Source organism: Coffea eugenioides, chromosome 11 (genome assembly GCF_003713205.1).
Source record: "Coffea eugenioides isolate CCC68of chromosome 11, Ceug_1.0, whole genome shotgun sequence".
NCBI classification, from domain to species: domain Eukaryota; kingdom Viridiplantae; phylum Streptophyta; class Magnoliopsida; order Gentianales; family Rubiaceae; genus Coffea; species Coffea eugenioides.
The window spans coordinates 47,690,722-47,710,641 of NC_040045.1; the positions used below are offsets into that span (position 1 = coordinate 47,690,722).

At 39.2% G+C, this 19,920-nt stretch overlaps 3 protein-coding genes and 1 non-coding gene across 9 annotated transcripts; 3 read left to right on the plus strand and 1 right to left on the minus strand.

Moving 5' to 3' along the window:
- Window positions 1-138: 138 nt before the first annotated feature.
- TRNAA-UGC lies at window positions 139-211 on the minus strand. Its single transcript has one exon. It is a non-coding gene; the product is annotated as a tRNA-Ala (tRNA).
- A 2,440-nt stretch (window positions 212-2,651) lies between these two features.
- LOC113753598 lies at window positions 2,652-10,652 on the plus strand. 6 transcript variants are annotated; one of them, XR_003465050.1, is made up of 13 exons: window positions 2,652-2,850; window positions 3,913-5,674; window positions 6,071-6,153; window positions 6,281-6,343; window positions 6,444-6,577; window positions 6,805-7,027; window positions 7,167-7,940; window positions 8,026-8,603; window positions 8,922-8,973; window positions 9,095-9,327; window positions 9,525-9,632; window positions 9,941-10,453; window positions 10,590-10,652. XR_003465050.1 is itself a non-coding variant. In XM_027297786.1 (12 exons), the coding sequence occupies exons 2-12, from the start codon at window positions 4,261-4,263 to the stop codon at window positions 10,170-10,172; spliced, it is 3,894 nt and encodes a 1,297-aa protein (XP_027153587.1). In that variant the 5' UTR covers window positions 2,652-2,850; window positions 3,913-4,260; the 3' UTR covers window positions 10,173-10,537. The 6 variants fall into 6 exon arrangements, 5 of the variants coding, with proteins under 5 accessions (XP_027153587.1, XP_027153590.1, XP_027153589.1 ...); XM_027297786.1 differs by lacking the exon at window positions 10,590-10,652 and having other exon boundaries at window positions 9,941-10,537; XM_027297789.1 differs by lacking the exon at window positions 10,590-10,652 and having other exon boundaries at window positions 8,925-8,973; window positions 9,941-10,537.
- Window positions 10,653-14,663: 4,011 nt separating this feature from the next.
- On the plus strand, window positions 14,664-16,427 carry LOC113754263 (UDP-glycosyltransferase 83A1). Its single transcript, XM_027298637.1, has 2 exons — window positions 14,664-15,144; window positions 15,398-16,427. The coding sequence occupies exons 1-2, from the start codon at window positions 14,664-14,666 to the stop codon at window positions 16,291-16,293; spliced, it is 1,377 nt and encodes a 458-aa protein (XP_027154438.1). The 3' UTR covers window positions 16,294-16,427.
- On the plus strand, window positions 16,326-17,005 carry LOC113752782 (UDP-glycosyltransferase 83A1-like). Its single transcript, XM_027296843.1, has 2 exons — window positions 16,326-16,378; window positions 16,597-17,005. Exons 1-2 carry the CDS (start codon window positions 16,326-16,328, stop codon window positions 17,003-17,005), a joined length of 462 nt encoding a protein of 153 aa, XP_027152644.1.
- The last annotated feature ends 2,915 nt before the right edge of the window (window positions 17,006-19,920 follow it).

Sequence of the window (19,920 nt, forward strand, 5' to 3'; positions counted from 1 at the left end):
AGGCCAGTTATGATGGTATAAGCAGTTGGACGTTTGGATGATAAAATGCTTAACATTTTTGCATCCTCTAGTGCTGTTGCTGCAGTTTCTACAGGAGGTTTGTGTATATAGAGCACTTTGCAGAAGAGAAAAAGAAATTGGAGATGCGGGGGATCGAACCCCGTGCCTCTCGCATGCAAAGCGAGCGCTCTACCATTTGAGCTACATCCCCATGTGCTGCTTTGCGAGCTAAGCAATCATACCTGATACTATATCAAATGTGCTAATTGGTAACTAGTCCATCCAATCATTTCAGTGTCTTTCATGAATTCTCTCTCTATGTTACGTCTGCTGAAATACGTCATTTAACTTGTTCAATTAACTGCCTTCATTACATCAGTTAATAATCAAACAATTTCCATATGTTGTGGTCTAGTAAAATTGATAATTTATTTCTCTCTCCAGAACAATAAAATATTCGGTCAGATCATTCATTCAAACTCATTTACCAAGAATGTTCCTGAATTGCTCCAAATATCTAAATCCCTTTTGAAACAAATGATAGGAGTTCATCCGTTTGAGGACTGAAATGATGATTGTGGAACCGTCAAGAACTAAGGCTATCCATATACATTAGCATACAAGAAAAATATTGTAGTGACAATAAAAAGGCGGTATTAATACTGTAATAACTACTACTCAAAAACACCATTGCATGAGATGTACGAATGGCCGTACCATAACACTCCTAATACTTGAAAATCACCTGCAAGAACTTGGAGATTAGTTGAATATGGGGAAAGGGCCTCATGCATGCCTTCGGAAAAAGGTTAGAATTGACAACTGTTCCTGCCTTGGCGGAGGAGGAGCGAGCGAGAAAGTAGAGAATCTTTCGCTTTGGTTCTGAATCCGATCTGATGTGATGATCAGTTTTAATTAATTATTAAAAAGTGAATCCCCTCCTGCATGTATGCAAAGATGCATGCATGGAATTAAGTAGTACGTACGTACGTACGTGCTGCATCTTTTTCCCAGTGAGTTGTGTTGCATGTCATGATGATTCCTTGAAGGGAAGGGCAAAATACCCATAATAAAAAGGAACAGACGTACGTACTTGGAAGATACTCCTACTTGATGGCGAACCTGAACTGAAACGTAAATAAACACATACTCCTACGACATTTATTCCATTTTTCAGAAAGTGACAGCTGAGAACTGCTCGAACAGGGCTTTTGTTTTTCTCCCAACGAACGAACTGCAGTTTCCTGCCCTCATTTTCAGTGCCTCTTTTTCCCTTTTTAAACTGGATGACGAAAAGTTGCCCCCCCAAAATCCATTGACAACAACATGCGGTTTCTACCTAAAGTCAACCGCGAAGACAACACATTTAAGCTCGTTATACGTTTTTTTGGTCAGTTGGTGTGAAGCAAATTTGGCATAGTGCTTGTTTTGTTGCACATAATCGTGCAATTTTGTTACTTCAGTCAAATTCAAAATTATTTCCATTTGTTTTGGAACAGAAACATTGAAGAAAATACAAAATATATGTAGTATAATTACACAAATAGGATAGCGTAAGAAAGCAATAATGTGATTATTGGCTTGTTTCTGGTTTGGGCCGGACAATCAAAGCCCAGCCCATGTGCGTTATGTAGGCCACTCGACTCTCTGGTATAAATGTTTGAAGTATTGGCACTAGTGCTAGGGGCACATATTTTTTCTTTGGAAACATATGATGACAGTTTAGATTAATTTTACTTCTATAACAAAGCTAAGAGTTGGACGTTCTACATTGCATGGTTCCAAATAGTACCAGTATCCAATGCCATTTTCTCTGAATTAATGCTAGAAAACAACAAGAGATTGTTTTCTTGTGGGCTTGAATTAATCTTCATAGGTTCAAGATGATATTTAAACAAAAAAAGAAAATCAAAAATATTAATATTCTATACTCTGACAGAGTATACATTTATACCTTGGGATGCATGTCACTTAATTTCAATTTCAATTTGAATATCATTTTTTGCATGTGTGACATCCATTCAAGTTAATACTACATACGCTGTCAATGCATATAATGTATAATTAAATCAAAAGTGTATAGATTACTGGCCTTGACCAAAAAAAACATGGCGGCTGGAGAAAGAACTATATATCAATGGCCCCGGGAAAAAAAAAAGATATTTAGTAACCGAAAAGAGAGAAGAAAAGAAAGAATTTCATGCTCCAAAAAGTCTCCCGAAAATTCCATAGAAATAAAATAGTAGTAATACACTAGGCCGTCTCAAAAGAAAGAGAAGCGGTGTGCACGCGTGACGGAGAGCGCGTGTACTACCACACCCAGCCCCCAACTTTTTTGCCCTTCGCAGGCCAAGATAATGCCCCCCTACTCCGCGACTGCAAAGCTACATTTACAAGTCATTCTCTTCAACCATTGAATACATGAATCCAGCGGTCAGTACACCGCGTCCGCATACATAGTGGAAACACGCCGACATTTCTCACCATTTATTACCCCAGCCTCCAAATACCGAGCCCCACTCCGAATCTCTAGCCTTGGTCCGAGCCTATGCCTTTCTCTTTCTCTTTTTTCTTTTTGGTCTTTTCGGTTCTTGAAAATATTTAATATAATATGATATTTCACGCTGCTTTGATCCCTTTATCTTCAGCCCAGTCTGAAAGAGAGCTCAACTCTTGGACGCACCCTCTTTGCAAAGCACACTACTTATCTTTAGAGAGAGAAGAAAAAGCTGTATAAGTTTATACATTTATGTAGTGTATATGTAAATAAGCAGAAAAAGGCGAAGCATTTTTCCCTCTACTGTTGGCAAGCCGAAAAAAATGGAGCTTTTGCTGATTTTCCATTTATAAGTGAGTTAAAAAAGCACTTTCATTAACAGAACCCACCTGAATTTCTTACACAGATCACTGAATACTTAGTCATACAGGCTTAAAGTTACTGACTTTACTGCTTTAATCTCAAGTTTTGAGCTTTATCTTGAGCTAATTATTTTTATATGCTGACCCTTTTTGTTTTTATTTGTGATTGTGGTGCAATTTTGGTTGTTACTGCTTCTCTGTGTGGTTTTCTTTTGTTAATTATGGTGAAATGAACTTTGAATTTTTGTTTCCAAGGTGTTAAAAAAATTTTTTTTTGGTTACTCATTCTGGTACTTCAGGGCTTCGTAGTTGGATGGTATGCGGTGGTTTTGCGAATTGATGTAATTACAGGATATCTTTTAGATGTTTAATGCATTGTTGCAGTTGCATGTGTCTTTTTGAAAAAAAAAAAAAAAAATTCCGGAGGTTTCTTTCGTGCTTTGATGGCAATACTAGTTGAAGATTTCTGGTGTTAATGAGGAGGTTGAATCATGTAGAGCTAAATTTAGCTACTTTATAGACAAGCCTGTTATTTACGTTTAATGAGCTTTGCTAGTTTTTTGTCGCATTTATATGGAACGATACTTATTGGTATGTAATGTGGTAGAGTCATGATCGAATTTCTGATTATAAACCATAGTTCCTAAATATAATGATATTTTCGATCTTTATGTTTCAAGAAAAACTTGATATAATGATAGAAGACGCAAACTCTGCTGCTTTTGGCTAGAAAAGACTCTCAGTATAGCAATTGAGAGTCTTGTCGCTAAACAGTTCTTTCTGTGCTGTAATTGGTTTGCGGCAGTACAAATTTCCACTCAAATTTGAACTTGCAAGTAAATCTCATTCATTTTCACAAGCACCATAGTATCATAGTGGGGAATAGTAGGCCACATTATTAGCTTTTTTTTCCTTCTGTTTTTTTTTTTTCTTTTTTGCATGTATGTGGTAGCAAATGGACTCCCCCCCCCCCCCCCCCAAAAATACCAAAACCAAAAAAAAAAAAACTTAAGAGAAGATTTATTTACTCGATTAGTTTTGGTTGTTTTGCAGAATCTGGAGTGGAGACAGTTGGTTTTGCCAAAAGCAGTATCTGCTTTAAGCTTTTGTACGTCAACTCTGGATTGGACGGGCTTTTCTCATGGGCAAAGTTGATTTTGGATGCTAAAAATTAAGCCAATGTTTAGTGGGAAAAATGGGAAACTTGTATTGGCATGCCTCTTTATGAAAGGCTCGCATTTATGAATTACTATGGACGAACCATTCTCTTTTGAGTTGTAATGAGATAAAACCTCTATTAAGGAACGAAAAGCTTGAGATGTCCTCGTTGTTCGATTATTTCTTCTTCTTCTCTTATAGGTGCTCTTGACAACATTGTAAGCCACCACCTCAGACACACAGATGTTGCAGAGGCAGATACTGTTCAAACGGCTGCAGGAAATGCAGCACCAGCAGCAACTTCGGGAGTTAAGTGATGCAAGGCAACACAGCTTTGTAAATCAGTTACCTTTTTTAACTAAACAGACTTCTGCTGGTCTTCACCCACCTCCAATGAATGGAATGCCTGTCCATGATACATCACAAATGTTTATGGTTGGTGACATTAACTTGATGCAACATGGCACATCACCAATTATGCAAGGGGTTCCTAATGGATTGGTTTTTTCACAAGCGCAAGGTCAGGCCATTGGTTCAAATGGGGTACTACCAGAGCAATTTGATGCGTCTTTATATGGGAGTCCTATTGCAAGCTTAGGGAATAATATGAATCCATACTTTCATATCCAAGAAGCATCACATAGTTCTGCCAGTATGTTGAACAGGGGCAATAATAACCAATGGGAGATACCGGAGATGCACTCATCAACTATCAACAACTCCCTTGGGAATGAGCAATTCAATGCATCTCAACAGAAAGTGTGCTTTTCAGATAAAGCATTTGTCTCCCAAAATGTAACTGAAGATAGGAATATGTTTGGACGACTTCTCTTGCATGCTTCAGCTGATGGAGTTCGACCTGCTAGCTTTCAGCAACAACATGCCCTTCAAACTCATACGGGAATGAATAAATCTGGTTTGAGACAACAAGAAGCTGGTCGCTGTCTACCCTCTGCAGGGAAAACATCAAAGACTGCAACTTCACTGGACCCTTTGGAAGAGAAAATTTTATTCAACACAGATGACAACTGTTGGGGATCATCTCTTGGTCAACAAAGTAATGTGGGTCTAGCAGGCTTTGATAGTAACGGAGAGCATGCAGATTTTATGGGCACTTATTCTTCAAATCAGAGTGGTACCTGGAGTGCTCTTATGCAGTCTGCTGTTGCAGAAGCATCTAGCAGTGATACTGGACAACAAGAAGAGTGGAGCAGTTTAACCTTTCAGAACCCTGAGCTCTCAGATGATAATCAGCAGACAAATTACATTGGTGATGGGAAACAAAGTAGTTGGGTGGATAAAAACTTACATAGCATCTCATCTCCCACTTCAAAGTCTGAGATTTCATTTCAAAATTCGAATCCAAATTGCAGCTTTCCTACACTACAGCAAAGTCACAATGTGGTTAGACCAAAACAGGGAATGCATCTAGATTCCCCCCATGATTTTGTTCAGCAGTCATCTAAAAATGCTCACAAGTGGTTTGAGCAAAATCCTCAACACAAAGCAAATGTTGAGGGATGGCAACCGATGCAAGCACGTCAACTGTTGCAAAATGCTTGGCACAATCAGCAATCTGAAGATTCCCAAAATGATAGGCATCAACCAAGCATATTTCCTTGTACGATGAGTGGCCAATCAGGCACTAACCTAATAGGTAAAATAATAGAAACCTAATAAATCGGTGAACTTTATGTTTAATTTGATGATGATAAAGAATGTTGTCGATCTTGTGTTGATGGTTTATTATTACAAATAGAAATCTTGATAGCTTGCGGAGAATTAATGGTATACATGTGGCAAATCTTTTGCTTGACAATGAATAGAATTTGATCCAGCATCAGAGGTCTACTTGACTCTTTTATGCTGTAGCGAAATGAAAAACCAATTCCATTTTTGTATTGTTTTGTGGGGCAAGCCTGTCATAGCAGACGTCAAACAAAAGGAGTTTCATGCACTTTATGATGACATTTAATTGTTGATGCCCCTCATATGCAATGCAAGATTGCCATATCTAAGTGGCTTTACTTTTAGTGTATCACCTCTATTGTAGGAAATGAGCTGAATGAAAACGTGTGGTTGCACGAAAGTGGGTCTCAGCCGATGGTTTGCGGAGGTCAAAGGTTACCTGATCAGGTTGGTTATCACTTTTTCCAGTATTAGCAATTTCATAAGTAATGTTTAGGAATGCATATTTTGTTGTGGACAATATGAAACATGGTTTCTTTTTGCACTTCTGTTTCACTGTGCCTGGAGCAATCAGAAGCAAGCGTATGTTCGACAGTATGTTGATAACATTGCTAATGTTGGGATAAGCTCAGAAAAGGTTATCTCAATCATGTATTACTTCACAAAGATGATTATAATTGTTTTCTTCAGTACCTTTTTTACCCGAATGCCATGTTGTTATGCATCTTTTCCCACAGGTTCTCTCTGCAGACTTTGAGACAAACTCAAGAGCATCAGAGGAGTTGCCACCTAGAAATAATGCTGACTCTATTGCTGCACTATTTGATAGTTCAGCTGCCTTTTCTGGCCAAAGAATCAGTTATAATCCAAGGTAACCATAATCTACTCCATGCTCAAGGTTTCTGCTTGGCCTGCTTATACGTATCTGCAAATATCTGAATGCTAACCAGCAAAACCATTCTATTTATATGAAGATTCTTTTTTATGCGTTAGACAGACACATAGAATCTTCTTACATACTCCTCAGACAGCACTACTGCCCCACACTTTGGTCTGGGTACACCTTCTGGGAATTCTGATTTATATCTTCTGTTGCAGTGGAAATAGGCTTCAACTAATGAACAAGGCTGACAAATCTGTGGAGATTAGGTCTGGGACACACTTGTGCTCAAGAGATTTGGTTCCATCATCTCAACTATCCCAAATTGAAAATTGTAATTTGTTTTATACTACCTCTGCTTCACAAGGCTTCAATTTAAGGTTGGCCACTCCATCTGAGCGCCTCCCAAAGTCATGCTCTGCTTTTGGTTCTCCATCACTGGTTAGTCGACAAATTCTAATTTTGTTGTTTTGAGTTATTGGAAGACCATAACTTCATGACTCCCTCTAGTTTCTAGTACGTTGTCTATTTGGTTGGAAGACATGGTCAAAAGGCACTAACTTGATGTATCAATTTCCAGGCAAGTTCAAGTGCAATAAATGCTTCAGGTCCTTTGTATCTCAACAGCCGGCTTCAAAATCAGTGGCTTGCTGTTACACCTGTGGAAGGTCAAATGCCCCATGTAGCACTTCCTGCTTTTACAGGCATACTTCAAGCGAGTGCTGCTACCCCTGAAGCATCTGATCTGTTTCAAACCAGTTTGCAAGGTGAAGAATTTCCAAGATTAGAGAGTCTGCCAGTCACTCAGCTAACTTCAACATCTTGTGTGCCTCAGCAGATCAGACATTCTATGAGGCTGCCAAATATGTCCCAAAATTCACCTAGTCAGACAGAGGTGCTGCAATCAGATGTGCCCAATGTGTTCTCAGTTTCACTTTCTTCCCCAGATTCAACAAATATCAATGCACATACTGCTAGAGGGGCTCAGCTTCAGCAGTACAAGCAAATCTCATTCCAAGATGGAGTTAATATCAAAGAAACAAATGCCTGTTCACCAACAAGACAAGGTTATGACTCTAAGGAAGACCAGATGGATCAACTGAACCCATCAGGAGTATCCACCCCTTTTACACATGATACATTAGATCATGGGCATGAAGCTGTTGGGAAGCATATGTTAGGAGCACGTGCTACTGCCTCTGTTCCAATGAACACTGCTACACACTGTCGGGCATTTGATAGAGTGGAGCACAGAGACAACAATGCTCCTAATGTTTCTGGGAATGATAATGATGTTTCTCTCAGATCTTTGAGTCCCCCTGATCTCCAGCAAAAATTTACTCTGCTACACCAGGTGCGCTATTTTATTAATTTGGAAACTGCACCTTGTGACATGGTGCTAGTAAAATATAACGAATTTGAACATAGATTTTGTTCAGCAGGTAAATGGACATGCAAGGATGTTATATGGGCTTAAGTCAGGGGTCACAAATTTGGCAGTGGGTGACCAAAATCCGAATTCACAGTTAAATTCTGACAATGAGCCTATGACTTGCTCATCAAAGGTAATTAGAGATCAGCCAGGCAAACCTTCATCTAAGGTCTTCATCCACTGTGGAATATTAAAGTTCGAAGAAAATGGCATTCATAGTCATCCTAAAGCGCAGTCCCAAGTTAATGTGCAAATGGCCCCATCCTGGTCTGAACCCAGTGGAAGTATGAAGAATGGGCAGATGCTATCAATGTATGATTTGATGCATTCTAAGGAAGTTGCTAAACAGTTTTCAATTGGGCAAGTAAATTCATCTATTGCCAGTCTACCAAGCAGCATATTGCCAAATTCAGCTACCGAGATGGTACCAGCTAAAGAGCTACAACCTCTATTTGTCATGCCATTAGATGACGGTCAACGAAATTTGGCTGTTTCTGCTCCTAAGAAGCGAAAACTTGCTGCCTATGATATTCTTCCATGGCACAAAGAAGTAACTAATGTTTCGCAGCAGCTTCAGAAAGTTAGGTGCGTAAACAATCTGCATAACTTGCTGCAGTGTTTGTTGCTTGTCAGACTTTCTTTTGACTGTCTTGACTGTCTATCGAATTCAATATCCTTAGACTTGGTATAATTGATGGAATGGCTCTTTTCGCTTATAAAGCAAAGACATAATTTTCCTTGATTTTTCATCATCACTCACATTATGAAATAGAAATTTATATATGATACATGTTATTCTCTCCATCGTTTTTTCTTACAATTTCTGTCTTTATTGTTTATTTGGAAACAAGAATGATTAATACTTATACATAGCTTACAATTGACAACAAATTTTTACTGCAGCAGCATGGCAGAATCCGAATGGGCATTAGCTTCAAATCGATTAAGTGAAAAGGTAAGTTAGTGATTGAAGGAAGACTCAGAGCTCTGAACAATGTAGTTAGATTTTCTCGAAGCTAAGATCTGCTATGATTGAGATTCAAAAGAACCAACTTCTAGTGATCTGTTATCTTCAGGTAGAGGATGAAGCTGAAATGGTGGAGGATGTATTTCCAATATCTCGAGCAAAGAAAAGGCTTTTATCGACAACACAGCTTACGCAAAAAATCTTTCGACCTGCACCAATTGTCCTCTCACCAGATGCCTTGTCAAACGCTGAGAACATGATATATTTTGTTGCTCGATTAGCCCTGGGTGATGCTTGCAGCATGACGAGTAGTTCTAAAAGGCCGCCTCTCACCAGTGACATGTACGTTTTTCTTTTCAAGTTACTCACTTTCATTCCTTTTTATACCAAAAATGATAATTTACAGCACCATAGATATCTATTATCATGTCTATACAGAAATAAATAAATAAAATAAAAATAAAAATGAAAGAGTTCATGCCATAACAATCTGATGTTCCATATGTGTCATCTAATTGTTGGATTTAATTGCTGTTTAGGTCTTCTAAGGATCTGAAAACCTCTGAGAGAGTTGGTCAGCTGGACTTTTTCGAAGCTGTAGAGAAGTTCATTGATCGAGCCAAAAGGCTTGGAGATGAATTGTTCAGGTAAGAAAAGAATAATCTTGCAAGCCTTTATAGGTTTTGAATGTTGAGAAATTTTGACCAATATGGCATGAGTTGGAGGAGGAACCTAGAAACTACTGAATTTTAGATTCCTGTTTGTGCAGAATTTGCTGCTGTTTCTCCTGCCAAAAATCTTGAGTTGTGCCATTAGCTTTTAATTAGAAAAGGGGGGTGAAAAAGAATAAACTTTAATTATGTTAGAAGTATTGTGCAGCACACTGGGCAAATGAAAGATCTCAATATTACACGTTCATTATTTGTTTGTCTATTTCTGAATTTTTTGGCTGCAGACTGGACAAGACTCTGTCATTTGTGGACATAAAAGTGGATTCCCAGGAATTGGAGAGGTTCTCTGTCATAAACCGATTTGCTAAGTACCACAGTAGGGGACATATTGTTTCAGTTAATACATCATCCTCTGGTGCAAATCCTGGTGTACACAAAACGTCCCCTCAGAGATATGTCGTAGCACATCCAATGCCTAAAGTGGTGCCAGAAGGGGTTAATTGCATCTCCTTGTGATCCTGAACGATCTAAACTAAGTCTTTGTAGTACTTATCCCTTTATTTGCAGTCTGCAACTCCATAATACTTGGGCTATGTTGGAAGAATAGAAAATACCTATGCTTGGAACGCATTAGTGGCCTGGGAGCTGGAATAGAAAATCAGGGACAAGCTCCCTGCTAGCTAGGATGCCGGCTGATCTTTTTACCACCAAGAGGGGTTTGCTGCTGTGAAATTTTGAGGGAATTTGTACGCTTCATTTATACATAGCAAGTGAATCATCCCCTCGATAGCAACTAGGTGAGGCAACGTGCAGTTAAATATATATATCATCAGGATGCAGCATAACTGAATTAAAATGTAATAGCATGGTAGATTTGGATCTGCTTGGCCTCCCATTCTCTGCCTCTTTGTTGTGCTCATTCTTTCTTTTCAGGATTGTGTGCAGGTGCGGGCCTCTTGAAGACCAAGAAATCAGGTGAAAAAGCAATTTTACACCTTTTTTTTTTTTTTTATATAATCTTGATGGACACCTATATTTCTCGACCATATTAAAAACCTAACTAGGATTTTGGATTCATGGCAATGCATCAAAATTTTTTGGGCAAGGCTCTCGTCTTTTTCTGAGTGCCCTAAGCTAAAACTCGTAAGCAATTTTGTTGGGGTAACCTCTCTGTCACTTGCGTAAAGAAAAATAGGGAGCTTCTGAAAAAGACCCTTCATTTAATTGTTTTTAATCTTTGCTGGCCAGTGCCAAGGTTTCGGAAAGTGATTCTGTGGCCCTCCCTGTCGACAATGGAGGGTCAGAATTTTTCAATTTCGATTCGGTGAGAGAAGAACCTCGGACCAAGATTACCTTTCGTTTATCCTTGTCAAGATCTTTTGACTCAATGCTGCTGCAGTGACACGTCATCAAATCCAGATTGTACCCTTAACGTTGACCAACCAACCAACCAACCAACCAACGGCCATTGTGTCTATCCACTAAAGACAAGATTCAGCATCTGACTGAAAATCATAAATCATATGATTGCGGGAAAGCGATGTGACATAAAAAGACAAGAATTCGCATTGATATGGCGTATCATATCATGATCCCATTCGGTATAAAGCAACCCAACAACAATTACACGCAGTCACACACGCACACACTAGCCGTACACTTCGTACCAGTAAGTTTTTTACAGTAGGATCTTGTACTAACATCCATGAATGCAGAAGAAATGCGTATGTATGTGTGTCCAACGCGCGAGGGGTTGACATATGATTGGGCGAACAAACTAGAAAAAGGGCCTTCTCTGTCCGAAGCCGAGATTTGCTGACAGCAAAAGGGGCTGTCTTTGATTTTGCGCGTCTGTTGTGTCTGCGTATTGAAACATTCCAACATTTTGAATTCTTTGGCACTTTTGCAGTTATTCTTTCCCACCAATCATCCATCATCAGCACGTGAGATGCCCTTTCTCTCTCATCAGGCTTGTAAGGGTGGGACCCCATCCTTCCAAACCTGAGATTGTATTGTTGAATTGTATTGTGGGCTTTCCCCAATTTTCTGTTTTTAATAATTTGGTGGATTTTTATCAGAATTTTTATAATTTTAGTGGTGATTGATTTGGATTTACCGGGGAGCGGAGCGTGGTCCTATTCTAGATGTGCAAGTGTAATATGCCTCAACTTTTCTTTTTTCTTTTTTTATTGTGAGTATTGTTGAGATTGTGATAATATGAATTTGACGATGCTGCTGCCTGCTCCAAATGTTCCTTGTTGGTTGCCTCTCGCCGACTGTAACTGTATCCCTTTTGGGCTTCGGGTCATGCCCTTCTAGTATTAAGTGTACTTGTATAAATACTCGTGATACGCACAGTAGATTACATTTTTTTCCGGGCAATGTACAAGAAGGGATCAGAAATTTTTTCCTAAATTTGGATATCAAGAACTTTTGTAAATGGGTTCCAATTTGCAACAGCAATGTAAATTGCTGTTCAGCTTCAGAGATTAGGAGGAGTTCCCCGAGCTTTTTATTTGGTTTGATGGTCCTAGTTTCACTTTCGTCTGGGATTCCTCAAGTAGATTTCTTTGAGAGGCTCCTGCTGTACCAAGAGCCTTTCCAGTTTGAAATATGATCCATGCAGTTCTAAAAACGTAGGTCTTGGAGGCGGAAATGGCACGGACATAAAGAAACACTACAACAAAACGGTACATAACCAGGTGGTCAAGGGGTTAGTATTATTGTCTTAGGCCACGCTTCCAATGATTTTGCCATTTCCAGCATCGTCCCTCTTTTCTGCCTGATTCCTTCCCAAAAATCTCAAGAAACATCCACAAAAAAAAAAGGAAAAAAATCATCTACATCAAGAAAATATTTCTATGATATGTCAATCAATGCTCATTTATTGTAGAAGCATGATTTGTTGTACTACTTTGCAGTCTTTACCCCCTCCACAGAAACCGGGAGCACCATAAGTGTTCGTGGTCTGAAAAGAGAAAGTAAGCCCCGTCTTGTGGGCTAGCTGACTTCATTGTAAACTCCCTTTCTACTTCTTGGGCTACCTTTTCCTTTTTGTATCAACGTAAAAGAGCTACGTATCGGGCCTCTGATGTCAGCGGACTGGGCTTAAGAGCTTTTGGGTTACTCAGAAGCAAAATTGCAATCTAGGTTTGTTCCCGAAGCTCAACTAGATAGCACCTTAAAATCATCATACGACGAACAAGAATCAAGTTCGGGAACCTTTATAGGGGAAAAATCCAGAGCTCGAGGCCCAACATTCTCTTCTTTTTTTTTCGCGTCAGAAGCCCCGCATTCTTGAGTTGTTGAGTACGGACCAATGTAATACTCTAGTATGCCTGCCAATAATTAAAAAATCACTGGGACCAGATAAAATAAAATAAAATAAAAGTAAGTGTCAGGACAAACAAATCAAAAAAATTTTTTGATAATGGCTGATCTAGAATATTTCTGCCCAAAAGTCCAGCTAACAACGCAGCACCAGAAGCCAAAATACCAAACGCGAGCCAAAAAAACAAGACAAACAAACAATAATAATTGATGGAAAAAACCAAAGGTGTACAACGTAATAATAAAAAAAAGGGAAATTTGCCAAATTAGTCCCTAACATTTTCACAAAACACTTTTTTAGTCCCTAACATTTAAAATCAGCCAGAATAGTTCCTAACATATAAATTATGAGCCAGTTTGGTCCTAATGTTCGTATTTGCTCTTTTTTCCGGCTAAAAATAGTACACCGGCATAATTTCAAGGGCAAAATCGGAAAAATTCGTTAATCCATAATTTTGCAGCCCTCAAACTCTTCCACCGCTTCTTCAATTGATTCTCAACCTACTGCTACTAGGATGGAGAATTAACAAGAAAAATTGAATGAAAAGACAGAAATATCAAGACACCAAAAAGAAGTTTCAAGAAATATCAAAGCCACCAAGAAAAAGTTTCAATCTCGAACAGAAGATTAATGGGAAATCTACTAACCTGGCTAGAGGCTATGACAACAAGGTCAATCATGAGTTGTCCAGAAAGAGGACATCTAAATTCCGGAGGTGGAAAATTAAGCAAAAGGCTTTGTGGGTTGGAAAGCTTCAGCTTCAATTCTTTCAAACAAGACAGAGCCTGCATCTGTCACAATCAGCGGCTTCCAATGCATAATCATCTTCTTCCACAATACTCTGTACCAATATCTGCAGTTCCCTCATATTGATTGCTCAAATTTGGTAAGAAAGCTGTTGGAGCATTTTGGCAAGTCCACAGGCTATCTTTGCTTGAACGGAGCCCATATTCCTCCGTCTCTATTCAGCCATTGACCCAATCTCTTCTTCTGCTTCTGACTTCGTAAAATCATCCGTCCTTGCTCCTCTTAACCAAGGAATCAGCAACATGGGTTCTCTCAGGCAGCTATGGTTATTGAGAAAAAGACCCTTTTCAGTTTGGAAATCTCTGAATTCGATATCAATTTCAACAAAGAACTCATTTTTATCTTCTTATTTGGAAAATAATTCTCTGCACCTTCTTAAACCCACAAAGCCTTTGGAAAGCTTCAGCAAAAGGGTGAGAATCAATTGAAGAAGTGGTGGAAGAGTTTGAGGGCTGCAAAATTATGGTAACGAATTTTTTCAATTTTGCCCTTGAAATTATGTCGGTGTACTATTTTTAGCCGGAAAAAAGAGCAAATATGAGCATTAGGACCAAACTGGCTCATAATTTATATGTTAGGAACTATTCTGGCTGATTTTAAATGTTATGGACTAAAAAAGTGTTTTGTGAAAATGTTAGGGACCAATTTGGCAAATTTCCCTAAAAAAAAAGGTTGTTGTTCTGGTAGTGCTTCGAATCTTTATTATGAGTTTCAGTGACGTGACGAGTCGAAAATGACAGGAGAAGAGAAAGATTCCCCAGCTTCAAAACTCAATAAATCAGCTAGACACGAAGATGGAAAACTCGATACCAGGTCAAAGTACTAACCACCAATCAGAAAGCTGAAAACACACAGCTCGGAAACCCAGAATGGCCAACCCGCACGTCCTGGTGATTCCTTTTCCTGTGCAAGGGCACGTAATTCCCTTGATGGAGCTTGCACAATGCTTAGTCGAGCATGGCTTCATAATCACATTCGTCAATACTGAAGTCACTCACGAGCGGGTTCTCGATGCATTGGCAGATAAAGGTTTATTGGATGATCGTATTCGTTTGGTTGCGATCCCCGATGGACTGGAATCAGAGGAGGAAAGGAAGATCCCTGGGAAGTTAGCCGAGGCCATCTACAGAGTCATGCCCGGGAAACTTGAGGAGTTGATAAGAGAGATCAATGCATCAGAGGAGGAGCCAATTACTTGTGTCATTGCAGATCAGGGTCTTGGGTGGGCTCTGGAAGTTGCAGGGAAGATGGGAATCAGACGAGCGGCCTTCTTGACAGCAGCAGCTGCTTCCTTGGTCTTGGGATTTAGAATTCCTTGCCTCATTGATGATGGGATAATAGACCACGATGGTGAGAATTTCATATTTTTTTTATGTTACTGCTTACAATTCTTAGCTCCTACCCTCATTTATTCACAATTAATAGCCCATCACAGTGTTGTAGAAAAGCTAAAAATATAGCTCCATGTATTTTATATATGCATGCACATGTATCTCTAGTTCTCAACTTGGAGCGAGCTTCAGTTTTTAGACAAGAATTCAGTTCGACAGAAGACTAAATAGTTCAACTAAGTAAAGCCTGAAGGTGATATATTTTGTATCAGGAACTCCGATAAAGAAGCAGACGCTGCAGCTTGCACCGACCATGCCTTTGATGAATACATCAGACTTTGTTTGGGCACGCGTGGCGAACTTGGCTTTGCAGAAAATCATTTTTGGAGCCATGGTTCAAAACAACAGACTTGTGAAGTTGGCGGACTGGCTGATTTGTAACTCAACTTATGACCTTGAGCCTGGAGCATTCGACTTGGCTCCAGAGATTAAGCCTATTGGCCCGCTCCTAGCAAGCAACCGCCTGGGGAATTCAGCAGGGCACTTCTGGATGGAGGACTCAACCTGTCTGGAATGGCTCGATGAGCAACCACCTGGCTCAGTGATCTATGTTGCATTTGGCAGCTTTGCAACATTTAGCAAACCTCAGTTCGAGGAATTAGCTCTAGGCCTTGAACTCACTAACAGGCCATTCCTGTGGGTTCTGAGACAAGATACGAAAGATGGGACCAATGCAACTTATGTAGAAGGACTTCAACACAAAACAGCAACTCAAGGTCAAATAGTGAGCTGGGCACCGCAGCAAAAGGTTCTGAGTCATCCTTCTATTGCTTGCTTTTTGAGTCATTGTGGTTGGAACTCCACAGTGGAAAGCGTAAGCAACGGAGTTCCCATGTTATGCTGGCCTTACTTTGCTGACCAGTTCTTTAACCAGAGCTATATATGTGATATTTGGAAGGTTGGGCTAGGATTCAAGCGAGACGCAAGTGGGGCAATCGCACATGGCGAAATAAAGAACAAGGTGGATGAACTGCTAGGTACAATGACGTTCAAGGAGAGAGCTTTGCATCTCAAGGAAAGACTGATGAATAACATTGGAGAAGGAGGAAGCTCCCACGAGAATTTCACCAATTTTGTTGATTGGATGAAAACACAGAAGAGCTCTTGACATATCCAAGTCACAATATAGTTTTCGGAATAATGCCCTCAAAGATTGATGATTTCAACATCCTCTGTGTATCGAATCACAAAAAGTACTGGAAGATGTGTTTTCTCGATGCAGTTAAAATTTATAATCTTGTTACGACAAATGTCGCCAAACATATGAACCAATAACACCTGTGTTTTGCATTATGAGTGTCCAAGTAACAAAATGTCATTTGATTACTACGACAGAAACATGCACTAGGTCTTGAACTCACCAATATGCCGTTCCTCTGGGTTGTAAGGCGAGATATAAACAATGTGACAGGCATTGCACAGACAGAATACAGGGAGGAGGGCCGCTAGTTGGTTGGGCACCTCAACAAAAGGTCTTGAGTCATCCTTCTGTGGCTTGCTTCCTAAGCCACTGTGGTTGGAATTCTGCCATTGAGGGCGTTAGCAATGGTCTTCCATTCCTTTGCTGGCCTTACTTTGCAGACCAATTCCTTAACCAGAGCTACATCTGTGATGCATGGAAGCTTGGAGGACGACTCAACCGAGATGAAAATGGAATTGTTGGACGAGAAGAAATAAAGAATAAGGTCGAGCTGCTTCTAACTGATCAAGGATTGAAAGCAAGGGCGGCCCTGGATTTAAAAGCAAAGGCGATGAATAGTACTGCTACAGAAAGCGGACGCTCTGGAAAGAATTTCAACAATTTTGTCAAAGTGGATTAAGGATGAAAGGAATGATTCCTGCTCTCAAGAGGCCTGACAGCCACTTGTGAAACCAGTTTTACTGGAAAATTTTAGGATAAATATGTCCATCTAGGACAAGATAGCAAACTGCTGGCTCAAATCAATATCATAATTAGACCAAGAATAATTGGATGGATTGCATAATAGGGCAAGAGTCACAATACTCAGTGGCCAACATTAGTTGCAACAGTCTTTTTAAGTTTTTTAGGGAGTAATGGTGATCTGTCTTTCTGTATCTCATTACCTCAGGAACCAAAGTTTTTGTGAAAAGTAATCCTTCTTATAGAGAGAGACTACAATCGTCAATCAACATTCAGATGGACAAGTTCCGGCCCTTCAAGAAAATAGAACAGGTTCATGTTAAACAAGTTACTATATGAAAGAATTTTCAAGTCAATTATTCTGCTTTCCATCCATCTAAAAACAGGACTTTCGCAATTTCTGCTAGATTCTTTGAAGAAGGAATATAGATAGTAGACACCTTAAATTTACAACCTAAGGTAGTTAGGGGACTCATCCAGATAGAAACTTAATAGCAAATCTGCACCATTCAGGAACTTTACCTTTAATACAAATAGCAGGAAAGAAGGAAAATTACATATCTTCCTCTTGAGCAAAACCATAAAAAGATTTTCGCACGCACTTCTCTTCTTACAATCATGTAATTTTGCATGATAGTTGATCAGTGTCAAGTAATCAGAGAAGAAATTTAACAACTGAATTCTCAAGACCAACCCCTTTACACTTCGCGATTTTGCCTGTGGATATTTAAATATGGAGAGATGTGATCCTTAACAATTTCAGTTCTCACGCCCCGCTGGACAGACTGGCCCGGCCAGCCGGCATGGGCTGGATCTCTTGCTGGTCTGAGGAGCTCAAAGATGATAACAGTGATACTTTAGATCATTCCTGCCACACTGGTTTCATAGTAGAAACCCGTGTCATTTTGTTAAGGAACATATTGAATTCTTACTAAAAATTTGTACTTTAAAATTTTGTAACCCAAATGCGAGCATATATTGCTTCGATTTCCAAATTTATGCTAACAAGTAACAACTAGACCCTTTGAGCTCACCGGATTAACATAATGGGAAATATATTGTACCAGCCTGAGCCGGCCAACTTGTCAACATTGGGAACCACTTGCACGAATTGGTGACAATCTTAAGCATGGGTGGTAGCAAAGACCCTTCCACGAAATATCGTTCAACAGAATTTGCTCCCTCTCATTGGGAGTGAAGAAGAAGAACTCCAACTCAGATGTCTGAGTTGGTTTAGGACGCCAGTAATTCTACAAGAATGGAAACAACAGTAGATACAACCAAAAGAACACCGTATTGCAAATCAAATACCTCATGTAACAACAAACTCAAGCATAATCAGACAAATAAGCGACATCACGACAAAGAGGAGAAGTCGATAAAACTTAAGCCAGGTCATGATGGATTGGAATCATGGGAGGACAGAAATGACCTGGGCAACAAGTTGACACTTACTATCAATTTACCAGGTCATGCCGGTGATGTGAACCTGGAGTCGAACATAAATCAATCAATGTGATAGTGATAATATCACATGCATTATTGCTGATGAGACCATGGGATGGGCGCTAGAGATTGCAAAGAAAAATGGGAATCAAGACAGTAGCCTTCTGGCCAGCATCAGCAATCAGCTTCGCTGTTAGCCTTGAAATTCAGCATCCCCAAGCTCACAGATGATGGGATCATAAGTAGCAGCGGTAACATTACTGACTCGTTTCAGATACTAATATTCTTTGCCAGAAGCGTTGGAAAAAAGCATTAGGGTTAAGTTGGATTATTTTATTCTCACATTGCCCCTAAAACCAACAGCCAATTATTTTCCGTTATCTACTCAATTTGGTCACGTCTTCACTTTCGCTCCTATCCTAATGTTTAGCAAATTTAAGTACTTGCTTGCTTCGTCCAACTCACTTTACATCATTCTATTTTTTGGAATAATCATTTATATTTTGCTTTTATGAATTGATTCATCATATAATTTCAAAGCGTCATAGTAAGTTAAACAACTTTCTAACTAGGAGTTAACGAAAGAAGTTCACATGGAAATCAATAACTAGTACTTATCACCAATAATGCTAATTTCTTCTCTCTCTTTTTTCACAATATTGATTCCAATCACAAAGATATTTTCACAATATCGATTCCATTCATTAAATTTAAGTACGCACGGGTGTTTGGGCACACCTCTGAAGTGAGGCATTAAAAGCATATGCCCCACAAATTGTCTTTAAAAAAAAGAAAAAATATTTAACTTCATCAATTAAGTTTTTAACTTTTAATATTCAACTTTATTACTAATTTACTATCTGTTATTAGGGACGTACGCGAGCTGAGCTACTCGTGAGGTCAATGGCTTGGTTTGAACTCGGTTTGACCGAGTTCGAGCCAAGTCTCGGGCTACTTGAATGTACTTTCGAGTCGAGTTTCGAGTCAATATTTTGGGGCTTGTGGCTCGTCGAGTCAGGATATATTTAAATAATATATATATAATTCAAATAATACATATGTATTATAATTATAAAATAACCGTTATGGGTATAATTTATACTGAATTTACAATATACTCTTCTTTATAATAAAATTCCATAATGGCAAGGCTTGATAAGGCTTAACTAAAGGTCGAGCCTTATCGAGTCGAGTCTCGAGTTTAAAGGTATTTTCTTGAATCAAGCCTCGAGTTACGATTTTTTAGGCTTAGTCGAGCTCGAGTTCCTAGTTACATATGGGTCGAGTCGAGCTCAAGTATAGCAATACTCGAGCTCGACTTGGCTCGAGTACATACCTATCTATTATATTCAGACATTGAGTGAATTTGACATGAATTTATTTGAAATATAATATATGATTATGCAA